Genomic DNA, 23,476 nt, shown 5'->3' with positions numbered 1-23,476 from the left:
GAATTGCTGGATCATATGGTAGTTCTGTCTGTAATTTTGGGGGGAATTTTTGTGATTTTCATGGTTTCAAGGCTTCACACTTCCCATAGTGGCTGTACCAGCTTAAGGTCCCACCAGCAGTGCACAGGGTTCCCTTTTTCCCACATCCTCACAGCATTTGTTACCTCTTATCTTTTTGATGGCCATTCTAACAGGTGTGAGGTGAGGTGATAGTTCATTGTGGTTTTGATTTACATTTCCCTGATCATTAGTGATGGTGAGTATCTCTTCAGTTACCTCTTGGCCATTCATTATATCTTCTTTTGGGAAAATGTCTAGTAAGGTCTTTTGCTCCTTTTTAAATTGGATTTTTGGGGGTTTTGCTGTTGAGTTGTAGGAGTTCTTTATATACCTTAGATTTTGACCCCTTATCAGATATATCATTTACAAATATTTTCTTTTGATGTTGTTGACTGTACCTTTGCTGTGCATACTTTTAGCTTGACTTATTCTTGAGTTTTGTTTCTTGTGCTTTAGGTGCCCTACCCAAAACATCATTGCCAAGACTCCCATCAAGGGGCTTTTTTCCCATGTTTTCTTCAAGGATTTTCATGGTTTCAAGCCTTATACTGATATTTTTCAATTGTTTGGAATAAGATAATATTTTAAATTCCAATGTAGTTAACATACAGTGTTGTATTAGTTTCCAGTGTACAATATAGTCATTCAACAATTGTGTACATTACTCAGTGCTCATCACGATAAGTGTGCTTTTAATCCTTTTCACCTATTTCACTCATCCCCCACCCACCTCCCTTCTGGCAACGATTAGTTTGTTCTCTGTAGTTAACAGTCTGTTTCTGGCGGGCACCTGGGTGGCTCAGTCAGTTAAGTGTCCGACTCTTGATTTCAGCTTGGGATCTCACAGTTGTGAGATCAAGGCCCATATCAGGCTCCACACTGAACCCAGAGCCTGCTTGGGATTCTCTCTCAGGCTCTCTGCCCCTCCTCCCCCGAAATAAATAAACATTTTTTGAAAAAAAGAGAGTTGTTTTTTTTGGTTTGTCTCTTTTATTTTCTTTGTTCATTTGCTTTGTTTCTTAAAGTCCAAGATGAGTGAAATCATGGTATTTGTCTCTCTCTTACTGATTCATTTCACTTAGCGTTATACTGTCTAGATTCAGCCATGTCATTGCAAATGGCAAGATTTCATTTTTTCTTATAGCTGAGTAATATTCCTGTATGTGTGTGGGTGTGTGTGTGTACTATTATCCATTCATCTTTTGAGGGACACTTGGGCTGTTTCCGTATCTTGGCTATTTTAATGCAGCAATAAACATGGGTGCATATCTCTTTTTGAATTAGTGTTTTCGTCTTGTTTGGGTAAATACCCACTAGTGGAATTACTGCATCATATGAGAATTCCATTTTTAATGTTTTGAGAAACTTTCATACCGTTTTCCACAGTGGCTGCACCAGATTGCATTCCCACCAACAGTACACGAGGGTTCCTTTCCCTCCGCATCCTTGCCAACACCTGTTATTTCCCATGTTTTTCATTTTAGCCATTCTGACAGGTGTGAAGTGATATCTCATTGTACTTTTTGTTTTATTCTTGAGAGAGTACATGCACATGGGAGCGGGGGGGTGGGGCGCAGGGAGAGAGGAGGGGAGAGAGAATCTCAAGCAGGCTCCACCCTGCCAGCATGGAGCCCAATATGGGGATTGAACCCATGAACCGTGAGATCATGACCCGAGCCAAAATCAAGAGTCGAATGCTTAACTGACTGAGCCACCCGGGTGCCCCATCTTCTGCCCATTTTTAGTTGGACTGCTTGGTTTTTTGGTGTTGATTTGTATAAGTTCTTTATATATTTTGGATCATAACCCTTTATCAGATATGTCACTTGCAAATATTTTCTCCCATTCAGTAGGTTGTCTTTTAGTTTTGTTGATTGTTCACTCTGCTATGCAGAAGCTTTTTATTTTGATGGAGTCCAAATAGTTTATTTTTGTTTTTGTTCCCATTGCCTCAAGAGATGCTGCTATGGCCAATGTCAAAGAAATAGCTGCCTGTACTCTCTTCTAGGGTTTTTATGGTTTCAGGTCTCACAACTAGGTCTTTAATCCATTTTGTGTTTATTTTGTGTATAGTGTTAAAAAGTGGCCCGGTTTCGTTCTTTGCATGTTAGCTGTCCGGTTTTCGCGGCACCATTTGTTGAAGAGATTTTTTCCCATTGTATATTCTTGCCTCCTTGTCAAAGATTAACTGACCATATAATCATGAGTTTATTTCTGTGTTCTATTCTGTTCCACTGATTTATGTGTCTACTTTTGTGCTAGTTACTGTTTTCATTGCTACAGATTTGTAATATACATTGACAGGTGGGATTGTGATACCGCCACTTTTGTTCTTCTTTTTCAAGACTGCTTTGGGTATTTGGGGTCTTTTGTGGTTCCATAAAAATTTTAGGATCATTTGTTCCAGTTCTGCAGGAAATGCTGCTGTTATTTTGATAGAGGTTGCATTAAATCTGTAGATTGCTCTGGGTAGTATGGACATTTTAAAAGTATCAATCCATGAGCATAGAATATCTTTCCATTTGTATTGTCTTCAGTTTCCTTCATCAAGGTTTTATAGTTTTCAGAATACAACTCTTTCCCCTCCTTGGTTAACTTTATTCATATGTATTTTATTATTATTGGTAAAATTGGAAATGGGATTGTTTTCTTAATCTTTCTGTTACTTCATTATTAGTGTATATAAATGGATTGGATTTCTCTTTATTGATTTTGCATTCTGCAACCTTAATTCACTTACCAGCTCTAATAGTGTTTTGGTGGAGTCCTGAGGGCTTTCTATATATAGCATCATGTCATTTGCAAATAGGGAAAGTTATACTTCTGTCTTACCCATTTGGATGACTTTTATTTCTTGTCTGATTGCTGTGGCTAGGACTTCCAATACTATGTTGAATAAAAATGGCTAAAGTGGACATCCTTGTCTTGTTGCTGATATTAAAGGGAACATTATTAGTTGTTTTTCTTCATTGGGTAGAATGTTAGTTGCGGGTTTTCATAAATGGCCTTTATTATGTTGAGGTATGTTCCCTCTAAACCCACTTTATTGAGAGTTTTGGTTGTGAAACAATGTTGAATTTTGCCAAATGCTTTTTATGCATCGTTGAAATGATCGTGATTTTTGTCCTTCATTTTGTTAATGTGGTGTATCACATTGATAGATTGGCAAATATTGAACCATCTTGGCATCCTCCACAATGAATCTCACTTGATGATTTGATTGCTATAGCTTTATAGTATAGTTTGAAATTCAAGAAGTGGGATGCCTCCCACTTTATCAGGACTGCTTTGGCTATTCAGAGGTTTTTGTGGTTCCATATCAATTTTAGAATTTTTTTTCTACTTCTGTAAAAATGTTCTTGGAATCTTGATAGGGATTACAATGAGTCTATAGATGTCTTTAGGTAGGATTGACATTTTAACATTAATTTTTCCAACCCATGAACATGGAATGCCTTTGCATTTATTTGTTTCTTCTTCAGTTTTTTTCATCAATGTCTTACAGTAGAGATTTTTTACTTCTCTGGTTAAATTTATTGATAAGTACTGTGTAGATGTTATTGTAAATGGGTCATTTTCTTCCTTTTTCACAGAATTTGTTATTGTATATAAATGCTACTGATTTTCATATGTTAATTTTGTATCTTGCAAGTTTACTGAATGAATTTATTGGTTAGATCTGACAGTTTTTTGGTGGAGTCTTTAGGATTTTATCTATATAAAATCATGTCATCTGCAAACAGAGACAGTTCTACCTTTTCCTTAACAATGTTGATGCCTTTTATTTTTCATACTTGATGGCTCTGACAAGGATTTCCAGTACTGTATTGAAAAGGAGTGGTGGGAGTGGGTACCCTTGTCTTATTCCTGATCTTATTGTGAAAGCTTTGAGCCTCTCACCATTGACCATGTTGTTAGCTATGGGCTTATCATATATGGCCTATGGCATACTTAAGGACATTCCTTCCCTACCTAATTTATCATGAATGGATGTTAAATGTTGTCAAATGCTTTTTATGCACCTAATGAGATGATCATTTGACTTTTTTTTCTTTATTCTATTAATGTGATGAATCCTATTTCTCATGAGTTTGAAAGTGTTCCCAACTCTTCAGTTTTTTTAAAAAGTTTGAGAAAGCATTAATTCTTTAAATGTTTGATAAAATTCACCAGTGAAGCCAACTGGCCCTGGGCTTTTCATCATTGGGAGATTTTTTTTTTATTACTAATTTAATCTCCTTACTAGTGATTAGTTGTACAGACTTTCTATTTCTTCCTGATTAAGTCTTAGCAGTTTGTACATTTCTAGAATTTTTGCATTTCTTTTTTGTTGTCCAGATTGTTGACGTATGGTTGTTAATAGTTGCCTCTTATGATCCCTTGTATTTCTGTAGTATCAGTTGTAATGTGTGCTGTTACAATTATAGTTTTGTTCACTAAGGTCTTCTCTTTTCCTTGGGTAGTCTAATAAAGGTTTGTCAATTTTGTTTATCTTCTCAAAGAAGCAACTGTTAGTCTCATTAATATTTTTGATTGTTTTTCCATTCTCTGTTTCATTTATTTCTGCTCTAATCTTTATTATTACCTTTTTTCTGCTAACTTTGAGCTCAGTTCTTTGTCCAGTTGTTTAAGGCATAGATCTAGGCTGTTTATGTAGGAGCTTTCTTGCTTCTTAAGGTAGGAACTTATTGCTATGAAATTCTCTCATAAAACGGCTTCTGCTGCATACCATAAGTCTTAGTATGTTGTTTACATTTATGTTTGTCTTAAGATACTTTTTAATTCTCCTTTAATTTCTTCTTTGATCCATTCAGGAAGTGTTGTTTAATTTCCATGTATTCATGAATCTTCCACTTTTCCCCTTGTTACTGATTTCCAGTTTCATACCACTGTGGTAAGAGAAAATATTTGGCTTGATTTCAATCTTCTTGAATTTGCTAAAACTTGTTTTGTGACCTATGGTCTGTCCTAGAAAATGTTCCCTGTGCAATGGAGAAGAATATGTATGCTGCTGTTGGACAGAATGTTATATATATATATATATATATATATATATATATATATATATATATATATATATATATATGTAACATGTATATCTGTTAGATCCATTTAGTGTATAGTGTTGTTCATTCTGCTGTATCTTCATTGATTTTCCGTCTGATTTATCTGTTGTTGAGAGTGGGGCATTAAGGTCCCCAGTTATTGTGTTGCTCTTTGTTTCTCCTTGTGGCTCTTAGTTTTTGCTTTATGTATTTAGATGCTCTGGTGTTGGACATATTAGTTGTATCTTCTTGATATATTGACTCCTTTGTCATTATTTAATGATCTTGTCACTTTTTACCATTTTTAAAGTCTATTTCATCCGGTATGCATATAGCTACCCCTGCCTTTTGGAGGGTTACAGTTTGTTTGAAGTATCTTTTTCCACCCCTTCACTCTCCAGTCTATGTGTGTCTTTAAAGCTAAAGTGAGTTTCTTATACAGTGTATCACTGGACCTTGTTTTTGTTGTTTGTGTATCCAATCAGCCATTCTATGACTTTTGACTGCAGAATTTATTCTGTTTTCATTTAAAATAATCACTGACAGTAAGGACTCACTATTGCCATTTTGTTCATTGTTTCTTGTATTTTATCCTGCTTTTTGGTTTGTTTTGATGTTCTTATGTCTTGTATCAATATGCTTTGACTTCTTTGTCATGTTCTTTTGTGTAATTACAGGTTTTCCCTGGTGAATACCATAAGGCTTGCATAAAATGTCTTAAAATTGTAACACCCTATTTTAAACTAATGACAACTTCAATAGAATGTCTAAGCTTTATACTTTTACCTCTTCTCCTCACATTTTAGGTTATTGATGTTGTAACTTACATATTTTTACATTGTGTTCACTAATAACAGATTATTATAGTTACGGTTATTTTTACCAAATCTGTTTCTCTTAACTTCTATTTATTTTTTATTGAAGTATAGTTGATGCACAATGTTACATTAGTTTTAAGCATATACCGTAGCAATTCAACAAGTATATTGTTATGCTATGTTTATGACAAGTGTAGCTACCATCTATCACCATACAACACTATTATAATACCACTAACAGGGAGCCTGGGTGGCTCGGTTAAGCGTCCAACTTTGGCTCAGTTCATGATCTCATGGTTCGTGAGTTCGAGCCCCATGTTGGGCTGTGCAGAGAGCTCAGAGCCTGGAGCCTCCTTCCAATTCTGTGTCTCCCTCTCTCTCTGCCCCTCTCCTGCTCTCACTCACTCTTTCTCTCAAAAATAAGTAAACATTAAAAATTTCTTAAAATACCACTATCTATATTTCCTAGGATGTACCTTTTATCCTAGTGACTTATTCCATAAATGGAAGTCTATATCTCCCATTCCCCTCACCCATTTTGCCTACTCCCCTACCACCCTCCCCTCTGGCAACCATCAGTGTGTTCTCTGTATTTATGGATCTTTTTCTGCTTTTTGTTTGTTCATTCTTTTGTTGTTTAGATTTTGTTTTGTTGTTTAGATTTGTTCACAAATGAAATCGTATGGCATTTGTCTTTCTCTGTCTATTCCACTTAGCATAATACCCTCTCAGTCTATCCATGTTGTCACAAATTGCAAGATCTCATTCTTATTTATGGCTGAGTAGTATTCCATTGTATATAAGACTACATGTTCTTTATCCATACCTCTATTGATAGACACTTGGGTTGCTTACATATCTTGGCTATTGTAAATAATGCTATAATAAACATAGGGGTGCATATATCTTTTCAAATTAGTATTTCCATTTCCCTTGGGTAAATAAATACCCAGTAGTGGAATTACTGGATCCTATGGTATTTATAGTTTTAATTTTTTTTTTTAATTTTTTTCAACGTTTATTTATTTTTGGGACAGAGAGAGACAGAGCATGAATGGGCGAGGGGCAGAGAGAGAGGGAGACACAGAATCGGAAACAGGCTCCAGGCTCTGAGCCATCAGCCCAGAGCCCGACGCGGGGCTCGAACTCACGGACCGCGAGATCGTGACCTGGCTGAAGTCGGACGCTTAACCGACTGCGCCACCCAGGCGCCCCTATAGTTTTAATTTTTTGAGGGACCTCTATACTGTTTTGCACAATGGCTGCACCAATTTGCCCTCCCACCAATAGTACACAAGGGTTTATTTTTTCCACATCCTTGCCGACACTTGTTATTTCTTGTGTTTTTGGATTCAAGCCATTCTGACAGGTGTAAGGTTTTATTTGCATTTCCCTGATGATTAGTAATTTTGAGCATCTTTTCATATTTCTGTTGGCCATTTGTATGTCTTTTTGGAAAAATGTCTATTCAGGTCCTATGCCCTCTTTATAATCAGATTATTTGGGAAGGGGGTTTGGTGCTGAGTTGTATAAGTTCTTTATATATTTTGGATACTAACCCCTTATTGGATATATCATTTGCAAAATGTCTTCCCCCATTCAGTAGGTTGTCTTCTTGTTTTTTTTGATGGCTTCCTTTGCAGTGCAAAAGTTGTTTGTTTTTGTTTTTGTTTTTTTTTACTTTGGTGTAGTCCCAATAGTTTATTTCTCTGCTTGTTTCCCTTGCCTGAGGAAACATATCTACAGAAATGTGGCTAAGGTCAATGTCTAAGAAATTACTGCCTATGTTTTCTTCTAGGAGTTTTGTGATTTCCTGTCTCACAGTTAGGTCTTTAATATATTTTGACTTTATTTTTGTGTGTAGTGTAGGAAAGTGGTCCAGTTTCATTCTTTTGCATATAGCTGTCCAGTTTCCCCAGCATCATTTATTAAAAAGACTTTTTCCCATTGTATATTCTTGCCTCCTTTATTGTAGATTAATTGACCATAGAATTTTGGGTTTACTTCTGGGCTCTATTCTGTTCCATTGATTTATGTGTCTGTTTTTGTGCCAGTACCATACTGTTTAAATTACTGTAGCTTTGTAATGTAGTTTGAAATCTGGGATTGTGCTACCCCCAGCTTTGTTCTTTCTCAAGATTGCTTTGGCTATTTTGGGTCTGTATACAAATTTTAGTATTATTTGTTTCAGTACTATGAAAAATGCTATTGGCATTTTGATGGGGATTGCATTGAATCTATAGATAATTTGGGGTAATAAGGGCATTTTAACAATATCCTCCCAATTCATGAGTATGGAATACCTTTCCATTTGTGCCATCTTCAATTTCTTTCATCAGTATTTTATATTTTTTCAGGATATAGGTCTTTCCCCTCCTTGGTCAAGTTTATTCCTAGGTATTTTATTCCTTTCAGTTCAATTGTAAGTGAAATTGTTTTTCTTAATTTCACTTTCTGCATTTCATTGTTAGTGTATATAAATTCAACCCATTTCTGTGTATTAATTTTGTATACTGCAACATTGCTGAATTCATGTATTACTTCTAATAGTTTTTGGTGGAGTTTTAGGGTTTTCTATGCATAGTATTACATCATGTGCAAATAGTGACAGTTTAATTTCTTTCTTACCAATTTTGATGCTTCATTTCTTTTTTCTTTTTTTTTTATTTTTTTTATTTTTTTTTATTTTTTTTTAATTTTTTTTTCAACGTTTATTTATTTTTGGGACAGAGAGAGACAGAGCATGAACGGGGGAGGGGCAGAGAGAGAGGGAGACACAGAATCCGAAACAGGCTCCAGGCTCTGAGCCATCAGCCCAGAGCCTGACGCGGGGCTCGAACTCATGGACCGTGAGATCGTGACCTAAGCCGAAGTTGGCCGCTTAACCGACTGAGCCACCCAGGCGCCCCTCATTTCTTTTTTCTTATCTGATTGCTGTGGCTAGGACTTCTAGTAATACATTGAATAAAAGTGGCTAGCGTGAATATCCTTGTCTTGTTCTTAGTGGGAAAGCTGGTCTTAAAAGGAAAGCTCTCATTTGTTTTTTCCCATTGAGTATGTTAGCTGTGGTTTCTTCATAAATGGTCTTTATTATATTAAGGTATGTTCCCTCTAAATTGACTTTATTGAGAGTTTTGGTCATGAAACAATGTTGATTTTTGCCAAATGCTTTTTATGGATCTGTTGAGGTGATCATATGATTTTTACCTTTGTTTTGTTAATTTGGTGTATCACATTGATAGATTTGCAAATATTGAACAATCCTTGCATTCCCCACAATAAATTTCACTTGATGAATGATCCTTTCAATGTACTGTGAATGCAGTTCACTAACCTTTTTTGTTGAGGATTTTTGCATCTGTTTGTCAGAAATATTGGCCTATAGGGGCACTTGGATAGCTCAGTTGGTTAAGCGTCCAACTTCAGCTCAGGTCATGATCTCACAGTTTGTGGGTTCAAGCCCTGAGTCAGGCTCTGTGCTGACAGCTTGCTCAGAACCTGGAATCTGCCCCGGATTCTGTCTCCCTTTCTCTCTGCCCCTGCCCCACTGACACTCTGTCTCTGCCGCTCTCAAAAATAAATAAACATTAAAAAAAATTTTTTTAAGAAATATTGGCCTATAGTTTACTTCCTTCCTATCTTTTCTTTCTTTCAGTAACCTTGTCGGATTTTGGTATCAGGGTAATGCTAGCCTTATAGGATATATTTGGAAGCTTTCCTTCCTCTTCTTTTTTGGAATAGTTTGAGAAGAATAGGTAATAACTCTTCTTTAAATTTTTGACAGAATTCATCTGTATATTCACCTGTTCCTGAACTTTTGTTTGTTGGGAGTTTTTTGATTACCAATTCAGTTTCATTACTAATAATTTATCCATTCTGTTTTTCTATTTCTTCCTGATTCAGTTTTAGGAAGTTGTATGTTTCTGGGAATTTATCCATTTCTTCTAGTTCCAATTTGTTGGCATATAATTTCTTGTAGTTGTTTCTTATAATCTATTGTATTTCTGTGGTGTAAGCTGTTACTTCTCTTTCATTTCTGATTGTATTTACCAGGGTCCTTTTTATTTTTTTCTTGATGAATCTAGCTAAAGGCTTATCAATTTTGGTTATCTTTTCAAAGAACCAACTCTCGGTTTCATTTATCTTTCCTATTTTTTTTTTTTACTCTATTGTATTCATTTCTACTCTGATCTTCATTTCCTTCCTTCTTCTAAGATTGGGCTTTGATTGTTCTTTTTTCTAGATCCTTTTAGTTATAAGCTTACATTGTTTAATTGAGATTTTTTTTTTGGTAGTCCTGTATTGCTATAAATTTGTTTCTTAAAACTACTAATTTCTCTGCATCACAAAGATTTTGAACCATTATGTTTTCACTTTCATTTGCCTTCATGTATTTTTTAATTTCCTCTTTGATTTCTTGTTGATACATTGGTTCTTTAGTAGCATACTGTTTTGTCTCTGTGTGTTTGTGTTTTTTTCCAATTGTTTTCTTGTGATTGGTATCTAGTTTCATAACCTCATGGTCAAAATATATGCATGATCTGATTTCAGTCTTCTTCAATTTATTGAGACTTGTTTTGTGGCCTAACATGTGATCTGTCCTGGAGAGTGTTTCATGTGAATTTGAAAAGAATGTGTATTTTGTTGTTTGTAGATGGAATGTTCTATAAATATCTCCTAAGTCCATCTGGTCTGCTGTGTCATTGAAAGACAGTTTCCTTATTAGTTTTCTGCATGGATGATCTAGCCATTGATGTAAGTGGTGTGTTAAAGTTCCCTACTATTATTGTATTAGTGTCCATTTCTCCCTTTTTGTCTGTGAATATTTGCTTTAGGTACTACAATTTGGGGCAGATATTTACAATTTTTGGATCTTGTTCGATTGACCCTCTAATTGTATGCATGCCCTTCTATGTCTCTTATTACAGTCTGTGTTTTAAAGACTATTTTGTCTAAGAATGCTACCCAGCTTTTTTTTTTTCCCCCTCAATTCCATTTGCATGGAATATCTTCTTCCATTCTTTTGTTCTCAGTCTGTGTGTCTTTGGGTCTGAAATGGTTGTAGGCAGCATATATAGGGGGCTTATTTTTTTAAATCCATTCTGCCACCCTATGTCTTTTGATTGGAACATTTAGACCATTTACATTTAATTATTGGGGCACCTGGCAGCTTGGTCAGTGGAGCATGCAACTCTTGATCTTGGGGTTGTGGGTTTGAGTGCCACATTGTGTATAGAAATTACTTAAAAATAAAATCTTTAAAAAAATAAAAAGTAATTATTGATATGTATCTACTTATTTACATCTTGTTAATTGCTTCTTGTGTCATTTTTCTCTGTTCCTGTGTCTTCTCTTGCTCTCTTCCCTTGTAATTGATTTTCTTTAGTGTTATGCTTGAATCCTTTCTGTTTATTTTTTGTGTAACTATTACAGTTTTTCATTTTGTGGTTACTATGACATGCATATATAACATCCTAGATATATAGTAGTCTGTATTAAGTTGGTCATTTAAGTTTGAACACATTATAAAAAAAACTTTAATCATCCCTCTACATTTTATACATATATTGTCATATTTATATCTTTTAATTCATAATTTTCTTCTAATTATGGTCTTGTCTTTTCCAGTTAAAGAAATCCCTCTAACATTTCTTGTAAGGCCAGGTTAGTGATGAGGAACTCCTTTAACTTTTGTCTGGAAAAAGGTCTCTCCTGCAATTCTGAATAACCTTGCTAAGTAGAGTATCCTTGGTTGTAGGTCTTTTCCTTTCCACACTTTGAATATATCATGCCACTTCCTTCTGACCTACAAAGTTTGTGCTGTAAAATCAGCTGATGGCCTTATGGAGTTTCCCTTATATGTACTTTTTGTTTCTCTCTTGCTTTTAACATTCTTCATCTTTAACCTTTGAAATCTTAATTATTATATGTCATGGTATGGATCTCCTTGGGTTCATCTTGTCTGCAACTGTGTTCTTCCTGAACTTGGATGTCTGCTTCCTTCCCCAGGCTAGAGAAGTTTTCAGCTATTATTTCTTCAAATCAGTGTTCTGCCCTTCTCTTTCTTTTTTCTGAGACCCTGATAATGCAAATGTTGGTTTGCTTGATGTTGTCCAAGACATCCCTTAACCTTACCTTAACTTTTTTTTCTTTGTGATGTTCAACTTGGGCGCTTTCCATTATCCTGCCTTCCAGATCACTGATCCATTCTTGTACCTCCACTAATCTAACATTGATTTACCTCTAGTGTACTTTTCATTTCTGTGATTGTATTCTTCAACTCTGATTGGTTCTTTTTTTTTTTAAATATATTTTCTATCTTGCTGTTACAGTTCTGTTATTCCACCCTTCTCTCCAGTCTGATATGATCTTTATGATCATGACCTTAAACTCCTTATGACTCCTTAAACATTGCTTATCTGTTTCATTTAGGGTTGTTTCTGAGGTTTTGTCTTATTCTTTCACGTGGAGCGTATTCCTGTCTCGTTTTGCTTTTCTGTTTTTCTTTCTGAATTAGGTAGAACAGCCACTTCTAAACTTGAAAGAATGGTCCTGTGTGTGGTCGTTCCTGTGTAGACTGTGTGCATGGTGACTCTGGCTGGCTGCCACCGGGGCCAGTATAGGCTGGGGATTCTGGGGCACTTGTGCTGGGACTGCACTGGTGGGATGGCCAGAGCTGAAGTGGTCATAGGCTGTGCAAGAAGAGACCTGACAGGACAACTGTAGTTGAAGTAGGTACAGGTCAGGGAGGTTCTGGAGCTCTCTGCAGAGAGGGGACCCTGGGAGGACAGGGGATGAAGCTGAGGCTGAAGTGGCAGGATGCCCCAGGTGATGAGCACAGAGGGTGACCTCTCAGGGCAACTGGTGCTGAAATGCTACAGGCCTGGAGTGTTCTTGGATGCTTTGTGCCAATGTAACTTTGGTGCAATGGCTAGAGCTGTAGTGAGCACTGATCGCAGGTGTCCTGATGTGTGGTACATTGGGGCCACCTTGGTAGGATGGCTGGGGCTAAGTGTGGGCCAGGGCCCTGATGCTTGCTGCAGCGGTAGGCCATTTAGATCTTGCTCCCATCCATGCTATCAAGATTGAGAGGGAATGTATACACTGGTATCACAAGCCCCTCCCCACCCAAGGAGAGATCCAATAGCTCCCCAGCCATTTGGCAGGGTCGTAGGGGTGGTTCCTTTATTCCAGTTGCCCTTTTAAACTGTGGCTTTTTTTTTTTTTTTTCTGTGCCTCAGAGCAGATGAATCTGCTCCAGGTCCTTCAGTCCTATCCCTCCCCTTTGCAGTTCATAACATAGGGATTGGGGGCTCCCTTTGTAACTGTGTCTCCTCTCTTGCCATTCCTATATGGTCTCTCTCTTGTTTTGCAGAAGCTGTTTAGTCAGCCCTTGGTTCTTCTTCAAAAGGAATTGCTCTATAAATAGGTGTAGATTTGTTGCATCCCTGGAGGAGGTGGGTTCAGGGTCTTCCAACATTGCCATCCTGGACCAGAACTCTGTTGTTCACCCACAACTAAGGTTTAAAAGTTAATTATTCACCACCATTACCATATTACAGAATCTAAATTTGACTACATATTTACCACTATCACTGAATTTTACGCTGCCTTATGTTTTTATGATACTAGTGTCCTTTTATTTCCACTTGTTAGGCAAGTCTATTGGTGATGAATTATCTCAATTTTCATGAGGGAAAGTCTTTATCCCTACTTGATTTGTGAAGAACGGCTTTATTGGTTACAGTATTTCGGGTTCACAATTTTTCCCTTTCAATGTTTTGAATATACCATCCAGTTCTCTTCTGGCCTAAAAATTTTGTTGAGAAATCTGCACGTCTTATGGAAGGTCACTTGTATATACCTTGCTGCTTTTAAAATTTTGTGTTTCACTTTTAGTAATTTATAATGTGTCTCGGTGTAGCCCTGTTTGGGTTCCTATTTGGGGTCCTTTGGACCTCTTGGATCTGGAGGTCTATTTTTTTCCCCAGGTTTAGGAACTTTTCAGCCATTATTGCTTTAAATACAGTTTCTGGACCTTTCTCTTCTGGAATTCCCATAATGTGAATATTATTTCTTTTCATCATATCCTAATAACCCCCACAGGTTTTCTTCACTCTTTTTCATTCTTTTTTCTTTTCGCTCCTCTGGATAATTTCAAACGTCCTACCTTCCAGGTCGCTGATTCTTTCTTCTGCCTGGTTGGATCCACTTTTGAAGCTTTAACTGAATTGTTCAGTGTGATGATTGTGTTTTTCCAGCTCTAGGATTTCTGTTTGGGTTTGATGGTTTATGTTTCTTTGTTGAACTTCTCGTTTTGTTCATGAATTGTTTTCCTAGTTTTATTTAGTTGTCTGGGTATTCTTATAGACTATTAAACTCCTTCAAAGGATTCTTCTGAATTCTTTGACAGTGCATAGATCTCTATTTCTGTAGGGTAAGTTATTAAGCTTTATTAGTTTCCTTTAGTGGTATCACATTTGTCTGATTTTTCATGATCCTTGATTCCTTATGTTGGTATCTGCATTTGAGTAAGTGGTCTCTTCTTCCAGACTTTGCGGGTTTGCTTTGGCAGAGACAGTATTTCACGAGTCAGCTCAGTTTGGGCTTCTGGACAGGTCTGCTGGTAGTGACTTCGGCATGTGAAGTCTCCTCTTAGGGTCTGTTTTTGGACAAGCCAACTCTTTAAGCTCTGAGGCCAAAGGTGGTACATACACCACTGGCTGAAAACAGCTAGATAGGACTGCCGGTTTGTTCCCGTGTCCAAGTGAGGCTGTAGGATGAGCTCCATGGTTGCCTGAATTCTCTAATCAGGCTTACTAGAACTGGGTACTGTACTTAGCAGTAGGTGAGACTATGAATTAGCTTTCCTGCCCTGGCTGGGCAGCAAGACAGAACCCAGGGTCTGCATGGCTCACGGTTTGGGGACTCAAATCAGGCGAGAGTGTGCACTGAATATTCTGATCAGATGAAGCCACCAATTTTGCTCTGCAGATAGGGAAAGCCATAGGCTCTGCTTTCTGTTCAAGTGCCACTGTAAACAGTGGGTGGACTATGCAGCTTCCTCTGTGTTTTGGTAAGGCTCCTTGGTCGGGTGGGCTGATGGCTGTATTCAGCTATAAGTGGGACTATGAATTAGTTTCTCTGTTGAGGTGCAGTGGGAGAAGCAGCTCCAGGGCCATGAAGGCTCTTGGTGGTCTTGAGTCAAGCTGACCCATGCCCCAACTTCCCCCATCAAACAGGGCCCCTGGCTTAACTCTAGGGGTGGTCAGTTCTACGGTTGCCTCTTGGCTCAAGTGATGCTGGGTTAGCCAAGGACCATGCTCCGTAACAAGTGGGGCCATGATTGGGATGTCCAGCCTCAGTGGGACTTGGAGGGCCCCCTTCCGGCAACTCTCAAATCTTCCCAAACTGGCTTTCTGGTCAGGAGGGACTGGGAGCCACACTCCACAGTTGGTGGGGCTACGACCCAGCTCTTCTGCCTGGGTGCAGGCAGAGCAGGCTACAGAGCCTACAAACTCATTTGAGGACCCGGATCAGGTAGGCCTGCACCCTCCCCAGTCCTGGTCAGCACGTACCACTGCCTTGGTTTTGCAGATGAGTAAAACCACTGGTTGAGAGAATACTTGGGCCCTCCAAGCACAAACATGGTTGGCCAAAATCCAAGTGCTGGTCGTTGGAAGTCCCTCCCCACTTATGTTGCAGATTCCCTTGCAATCCCCTTGGGGTGAAACCACGGTAGGGGCTCCCACAAAGCGACCCACGATGCTGGAGGTGGCGCTGGATGTCTACTCTGAACTCTTGTCCCTCAGGAGGAACCGCAGGCTTAAGGGGACCTCTCTGTGGGGCTCTACTGGCCCGGGGAAAGGCAAGGCCAAGTCAGCACAGAACCGCTTCTCTCACAGTTCCAATGCAATCTGCCTCGGTCTCTGTGCCGCAGGGGGGCGCTTCAGCCTCGGCCCTGTGTTCTCAGATTCTCTCAGTGGTGTCTCATTCATGAATAGTTGTTAGTGGTTCTTATGAAGGGGAATGAATTCAGGAATGACCTATGTTACCATCTGGGTGACGTTACTGCTCTTACTATGTGATAAGCACTGTTTTGAGGACTTTCTAGGGATGAACTTCCTTAATCCTCTCAACCACTTTATGGGATAGGTACTACTATTCATCCCATTCTACAGACGTGACAATTGAGGCACAGAGAAGACAACACGGGAACCCTTATCTGACTCACGTCCCGTCTGCTTTTGATGGTGACAGTGGAACTCCTCACACTGTCCCTCTGCTTCCTACCTCCCAAGAGCAGGCATCCCTCTCCTCCATCACGGCAAACAGTGTTCTACTGCCCTTTGTTGGGCCCTCTGTGTAACATTTCTGCTAGAGATGGCAAATTCAGTGGAGGAGGTAGGAGATGCAAGGGGAAAGGAGGAACAAAGGGACTTTCCGATTCTTCGGACACTGGTGATAGCAGGACTCCATTTGTTAATCACCACTTCCCCAGGACCTCCCCGCCAAAAAAAGCTGGTGGTGGGACTGGAAACCCACATCAGTCCCCTTCCCCACCAGAGCCTACCTTGGGCCACTGGGGGCTTTCCAGCCTCCCTCTGGATGAGAGCAGCTCTCCCACCCGAGGAGGTCACACTGCTTCTTCCCTAAAATGTGGGTTTAGGCTTTGAGCTTTTAACCAGGGGAGACATAGGCCTAGAAAGGACTTTTTCAGGTCACATGCTTGCAGGTGTCAGAGCCCAGGGTGAACCCAGGGGTCCTGAGGCCAGGGTTCTTTCTCCACTTCAGGGGCTGCCATTCTGTGTGAAGTTTCCTCACAGCAGGAGGGCTACCCTTCCCAACGCTGCTCCCTTAAGAAAACAGTCAGTGAACATCTCACAAAAGAGCTTTAGGAGAGTGTCTGATCCCAGGTTAGGAATGACCTTTACCCCACCAGTTAAAGGAAGAAAACCAAAACACTGTCCCTTCTTTTCTTGTATTTGCATACAATGTCCAGAAGGAACTTCCAAGGACAAGACTGGCCCAAGGGTGGACTGACATTCACCTCTTTTGAATACTGAGCCACGTGAACTTAGAGCCTATTCAAAATACAGATCCCTTTAAAAACACTCTTTCCTGAAGCCCCAGGCTGGGAGTCAGGACTCGGGTTCTGGTCCCGCCTCTCCCACACACTGACTGTAACTTTGGGTAACTCACACATAGTCATCTACAAGGTTCCATTTAGTTATAAAGGTCTATCGTTTGAGACTCCTCAGCTAGATTCTCTAAGGGGAGAGATGGGACAGTTTTGGAGTCTTCTCAAAAAGTCCTTTTGTAATCCTTGGCCTGGGGGCATTTGCCCCACCCAGCTAGACCCCACTCCCTCCCTGGGACTCAGGTCTTCAGACCAAGCGGACCAGGACTGTTGTTGTGAGTCAGGAGGACAGAAGGTGCTGATTTAAGGGAGAAGACTGAACACACCTCAGCTTTTAGAGACGTGTCTATCTAGGTTCAAATCCTGACCTTGAGCGGTAGTCATTTAAACCCTGAGCCCAAAGTTCCTCATCTATAAAATAATATCAACTTCGTGGGTTAAGAGGGTTGAATGAGATAATATTTGAAAAGCACCTGCACATAGAAGGTAGTTAACAAATGTTACCATCTTTTCTCAGTCCCTTCATCAGAGCAGCAAGAACACTGGGACACAGAGGAGGCTGTTTTGTCTTTCGGTTGGTTTTCTTATGCAAATCCATGAAACACGGACTTCTCACAATTGGTTCTCCTAGCAATTTTGTTGCTACACACCCAAAACTATGTAGGCTGCTCACACCACTGGAGCAGAAAACAAAACCCACCCGACTTTGCCAGCTTAGGACTTCAGGGGGCTTAGTTTTCATTTGTCTGCATGGAGAAAACAATGCCAAGTGGCCTCTGGGAAATGGCACAATGAGTCTCCAGCTGGGAGGGGGCAGAGTAGGGAGAGGGGGAAGGGAGAGATGGAGAACGTCAGCACTTCCTGAGGCTTCCCCATGCAGCAGGACTGGGAGCTCGGGGCGTGAGGGCTCTCCGCCATTTCATGGAGGACCTTGGGCTCCTCCAGGTCTCTGAGCCTTCAGTTCAACCATTACACCTACATTACAGGTTTGCCGTGATTAGATTAGATACCTCGGAAGTGGTCTGTGAATGTTAATTTTTCCTTCCTTCTTTAAGAGCAAGGAGGCAAAGGCCTTCAAAGAGGAGACATTCACACAACTGCCTTGTAGCAAATGGGCCTGCAGAGATTTAATTGATGTAGAAAATACAGGCTTGTCACCAGAGTTGGTTATAACACGTGAGCTAGCCCCGAAGCACACAGAATGAGCTAAACAACAAAACAGACTTTTTTCCCCCATGGCAGACTGATGCCTACAAAGCACGTGGGAGGAGTAAACAGTTTCTTAGTCCCTGACAAATGCACGGAGGGCTGGCAGAAATTTGGTGTCTATATAGGAGAGAGGCAAGGGCTACCCCATAGCTTTCGAGACAAACAGGGGGGCATTTTATTTAACAGTGGGACAGATGTCAGAGTACATCCCCTCTGTTGGGAAGCGGGGGCTGCAGGGAGCTCAGAATCCTCACTGCCAATGCCAGGTGCAGCCTCCCAGCTCCGAGGAAGGGTGGCGGGGGTAGAAACAAGAAGAGAAAACCAAGATGAGGACCAGAAGCCATCCCAGACTTTTTGTATGGCTTGGTGGCTTCTTGAAAGCTGTGTGCTTGCGACCCTGAGACTCTAGCAGGGAGGGCTCTGGGGAGGAGCCGGAGGGAAGGGAGCCCTCCTGAGGACAGTCGAGTCCCAGGAGAGAGAGGATGAGCAGCAGAGCTTCCAGGGGCTGGGGGTGGAGGAGGGACAGCTTCCAGCAACCTCTGGCAGGGCTCTGGGCCCGATCCTGAGATAGTCAAAAGGAGAGACCAAGTGCTCAAGAAAGGAGACATTTAAAAAAAGAGAGAGGTCTGATGTCTATGATGCTGAGGTATTAGAGCCTGGTCCGAAAGGTACAGACATGCGGGGGGGGGGGGGGGGGGGGGGAGGGGGGAAGCTTTGTTCTGGTAAATTAAGGACCACACACATACAACTACGGGAGTCCCAGCACTGAGTGCCCTGCGGGTCCAAGGGATCAACTCCGCTCCCAAGGGAGGCCCTTGGAAGGCAACTCCTTTAATCCCTCCTCCTCCCCTGGAGGGGCCCTTGGGGCCCATGACCCCCACCAGTGTTCCTCGTCCACACAGGAGCTCACAGAAGTCCACACTTCGCAGCCTGAGAGACATGGTCTCAGGGGGGCAGCTCACGGTTTCCGGCCCCACCATCCTTTCCATCCAGCCCCGGCCCCCGTGGCTCCTCTGAGTGGGGAAGCTGGCAAACGGGGGAGGACGATGCTTTCTCAGAAGGAAGAAAGCACAGGCAGCTCCTCAGGCACTTGGTCTGGGTGCGGGAGAGGCTCAGGGCCTCAGTAGTGATACACCTTCAGCCTATTGTTCTCATCCAGGCCCAGCTGCAGGAAGTCAGAAGAGGCTGCCAGCCTGGGCCCTGAAGAGAAGAGACGTCTGGCGGCGAGGTGAAGGAAAACTCCGCGGTCAGTTAAGTGCGTCCAGCGAAGGGCCAGAGGCCAAACGGGGCCGTCCTTGGACCCCCGGGGCCCAGCTCAGCCATCCTAGCAGCTACAGCAGGAACGGAGCCAGGCTCAGGGACCAGTCAAAGGATACGACTTGGGGTCATTCTTGTAACGCTGGAGCCACTTTCGGTTAGCCTCGATCAGGCCCTGGACGTCGGTGCTGCCCACCTCGGGGACCTGGGGATGGGCCCGCTGCAGGAGCCGCAGCTGCTCGCTGGGAAGGAGGAGGACAGCGTGGGGAGGGGAGGAAGGGGCTGTGTGGAACAGCCCCACAGGCCAGCACTTCTCCCTCCTCCCCTCTACACGCCAGCCTCTGCCTGCTTTAGCAGCTCAAAGCTTCCTCTGCTGGGGAGAATGCCCCTCGGGGAGGGCGAGCATCAGGTCCCCAGAGAGGCGGTGGTGAGCCCCTCCTCTGGTGAACGCTCCCGACGTCAGCCTGGCCCCGGTCACTCTCAGCAGCCAAAGCTTTGCCCTCTCTTGACTCAAATACCCACCCAGCCTCAGCTCCCAAGCGGGCCAAAGGGTACATGACGGTGCTTAGGGTTGGGGGCCTGTGGGGTGGGGACGCAGAGGACAACTTGGCAAGGCAGAAGATGAATGGGAAGTTAACAACAGGTTTAAATAATTGCCCATCTGTCCTTCCCACTGGGTGCCCCTCTCGTGCCAGATGTTGCTCAGCAGGGCTGAGGGAAGAAAGGAGCCCACGAAGCAGACAAGGAGCTCGATGGCAAAGACAAAAGCCACACTCAAGGGCAGGAGGGGCCTGGGGAAGGAGCAGGGTCCCCGCAGGGGCTGATTTCTCCCTGCAGAGATGCTACCAGGCAGCTTCTTCACAGAGCCAAGCCAGGTGAGGACAGCTGCCACGGGCCCCCGGTGTTTTGGCCTTTTCTCTCAGCGTGGAGAGGCACCTCAGACCCGGGCAACTGCGTGACTTGGAGGCCCGTCCAAGCTCGCTCTCCGTGACCAGAGTTCTCCCCTGGCGGGAGGCACAGCAAAGCAGCAGGGCTGTGTGGTTCACCCTGAGCCCAGAGGGACGCTTACCTGGCTGACACATAACCCAGCCTGTTCTCCAGGGGGGCAGGGCCGGTGCTGAGGAACGGTACTCCAGCTGGAAAAGTGGGGGCAAATCGTTCAGAAACGGGCACTGGAAAGCAGCCCCAGCAGGCCGCCTCCCGGCTCATCGGCACCTCCTGCCTCGCACAAACACCAAAACAGGGCCAGTTTCAGTGGTTGCAGGGGAGAGACAGATGATAGGAATTGGCCTATTATTTCTAAAACTTAATCTGCTTTTCACATTCTTCAGCAGGACTGAGAGACCAGGTGAGCACCGCCCGCCCCCCCCACCCTGGCCCAGAAGCACTGGGAAGCTGGATGGCCAAGCGGTAAGGAGCAGAATCTTGAAGTCGGAGAAACATGGGGTCAAGACCCAGTGTGTTACTTACTCCCCGGGTACCCTGAAGCATCTCCCTTAACCTGAGTTAGTTTTCTCATCTGTAAAGTGGGGATAAATTAATACTACCCCAGAGCGTTATTAGACTCCCGCCGGCCCATCATACAGTGTACAAGATGGCATCTATTATAGTGAGGAGGAGGAGGAGCTCTGAGGTTCTGCTGAGCTCTGGATCCCATCAGAAAGGCTCCCATCAGAGGCGCCTGGGTGGCTCAGTCAGTTAAGCGTCTGACTTCAGCTCCGGTCACGATCTCTCAGTTCATGAGCTCGACCCTTGCATCAGGCTCTGTGCTGACAGCTCAAAGACTGGAGCCTGCTTCGGATTCTGTGTCTTCCTCTTTCTCTCTGCCCCTCCCCCACTCACCTGTGTGTGTGTCTCTCAAAAATCAACATTAACTTTCTCTCTGCCCCTCCCCCACTCACCTGTGTATGTGTCTCTCAAAAATCAACATTAAAAAAATTTTTTTAAAAGGCTCCAGTAAATCATCATGACCCACAGAGCCTGTGGCCACAAGGTGACCCACGGCCGTAATCAACAGACCATGCCAAAGCTGGGGGTGGCAAGGGGCAGGCAGAGGAGGGAGGGAGAGAGGCTCACCTGGAAAATATTTGCGCCACTTCTCCAGCAGGAAGTCATCCACTGTTTGAGCCGCGGAGGAGGAGAGCCTGGGGCCCAGCCCCGGGTCCCAGGCCCACTGGGTGGATGAGGGCGTAGCCAGCGGCGAGGGTGAGAGCCGGGAGGGGCAGGCAGGAATGGAGGTGCTCCCAGCGGCCCGGGGCGGGACGTGCGCCGGCGTGGAAGTGAAGAGAGGCAGTGGCGGCTGCGGGTTGAGGCTGCCCAGCATGCTGAGGACACCATTCAGCTGGCTGCTGATGCGCTGCAGGGAGCTGCTCAAGTAGTAGATCTTGTTGGGGAAGGTGGCACTTGTGGTCAAGTTGACTGAAAGGCAGGGAGGGACTCGACCTCAGGGCCCAGAACGGCCCCTCCTCACCCTGTACGCCCCGTCTGCCAGACCACAGCCCCTCGGTCATGGGGAACAAGGGGGACGGCAGGGCTTCCGTGGTCCGGAAGGTGCAGAGCGGAAGCTGGCCAGGGGAAAAAGCCTTCCAGGGTGTGGGCAAGGAAGGAACAGGAGACGGTCCTCTGCCCCTTTGCAGACCAGAGCAGCAGAGAGAACCCCTCCCAGAAGGTGGCGCTGGAAGGTCTCTGCACAGTCAGGGGGCCCCTGATTCTTTCTGCCCTGGGTGCTGGCAAACCCCGACGGGGTCCCTCCTTCTGACCAACCCTGAGTACCTGCCCCAGACCCTGGCTCCCAGAGGCCTGCGCACACCGAGCTGAGGGAGAGGGGCTGCCCCTCAGGCCCCCAAGCCCCTCCCTCTCCATGGATACTGTGGTCCCCCTCTGGGCTGATGCCACCACTCACGGTGAGGCAGGGGGCAGGATTCAGAACTTGCGCTGCTCATGTCTTCAGTGTCGCTGAGGTCAAAAGTCACCACCTTCTTGGGGGGGGCGCCTCTCAGAATGTCCTCATCTGGGGCCTGAGAGATACAAGCAATAGTTAGTGCTGACCTCTGCCCTGTGCGTTCTGCCCACCGCTCTTGCGACGTGTTGAGGTTTGGGGGCTCTCTGGGACCCCAGGTTCTGGCACAGGCTGTCTTGCATCACAGGGGGAGGGAGGTGGAGGCTAAAAGGTCACAACGGCCTGAAACACAGGCAGCTGGGACCACAGCGCCTTCTCCCTGGCAAACTCCCCCTACAGGGTCTGTTCATCCAGGCTTCCCTCCTGCCTCACCCACACCTCTGGCATCCGGGGGAAAGTCGACCAGGCCACTAAGTACGTCCATTCCTAACACGAGGGGCACACTTTTCCTCAGGAACCATGGCAGGGGGAGGGCAGGGGAGGGGCCAGTCCCTCTCTCAAGAACCTGCAGCAAGAGGCTCTGGGTCTGCTCGGGACCGCCCCCCCGCACAGATCTGTTCAACAAATGCAAAGTCGAAGCCGCTGCCCTTTTCACCAGCTCGGGAGCCCCAAAGGCCCAGCACCCCGCAGCAAGAGACCAAAGAACCCAACCACATCCCAGGAACGGCAGGAGGCGGCCGTGGCCACGGGGCCGCACCTCTTCCAGAAGAGAGGACTCCAGCTGATTCAGTTTCTCCTCTTTCTTCTTCAGCAGGTCGTGGCCCTTCCGCATGGCCGACTTCATCTCATCCAGGTGCCGGGTCTCCTGCAGCCAGAGAGAAGGGGGAGGACGCAAACGGGGCTACGCGCGGATGCGGGAGGCCCACCTACAAATTCACCTGAGAAATACTAGTTTTCATGAGGTCGTGAGAATGAAACGAGACAGTGCGTGTTACGTGCTCAGCGCTGTGCCCACACCTGACACGCTCTCAAGGGGTCCCTGCCATGCTCCAACTCCCCTATCAGCACTGAGCAGAGCAAGGACAGGGCTGGGGGCTGCATGCAGACG

The 23,476-nt window shown here is 43.8% G+C and overlaps 1 protein-coding gene across 12 annotated transcripts in view; it reads right to left on the bottom strand.

Annotated features, from left to right (window-relative positions):
• Nucleotides 1–18,165: 18,165 nt before the first annotated feature.
• Nucleotides 18,166–23,476, bottom strand: part of CEP164 (centrosomal protein 164) — a 67,970-nt gene continuing 62,659 nt past the window's right edge. For all 12 annotated transcript variants that reach the window (XM_019811336.3, XM_045038362.1, XM_011286374.4 and 9 more), the window contains 6 exons: nucleotides 23,126–23,233; nucleotides 22,432–22,546; nucleotides 21,606–21,947; nucleotides 20,599–20,665; nucleotides 19,649–19,771; nucleotides 18,166–19,489 (listed from right to left, as the gene is read on the bottom strand). In XM_019811336.3, the coding sequence (XP_019666895.2) occupies nucleotides 19,393–19,489; nucleotides 19,649–19,771; nucleotides 20,599–20,665; nucleotides 21,606–21,947; nucleotides 22,432–22,546; nucleotides 23,126–23,233 (852 nt within the window). In that variant the 3' untranslated portion in view covers nucleotides 18,166–19,392. The remainder of the gene's footprint in view (nucleotides 19,490–19,648; nucleotides 19,772–20,598; nucleotides 20,666–21,605; nucleotides 21,948–22,431; nucleotides 22,547–23,125; nucleotides 23,234–23,476) is intronic.

Source organism: Felis catus, chromosome D1, assembly GCF_018350175.1.
Source record: "Felis catus isolate Fca126 chromosome D1, F.catus_Fca126_mat1.0, whole genome shotgun sequence".
Lineage (NCBI taxonomy): Eukaryota > Metazoa > Chordata > Mammalia > Carnivora > Felidae > Felis > Felis catus.
The sequence above is the reverse complement of the archived record's forward strand: the minus strand, read 5'-3'. Positions and strand labels throughout refer to the sequence as shown.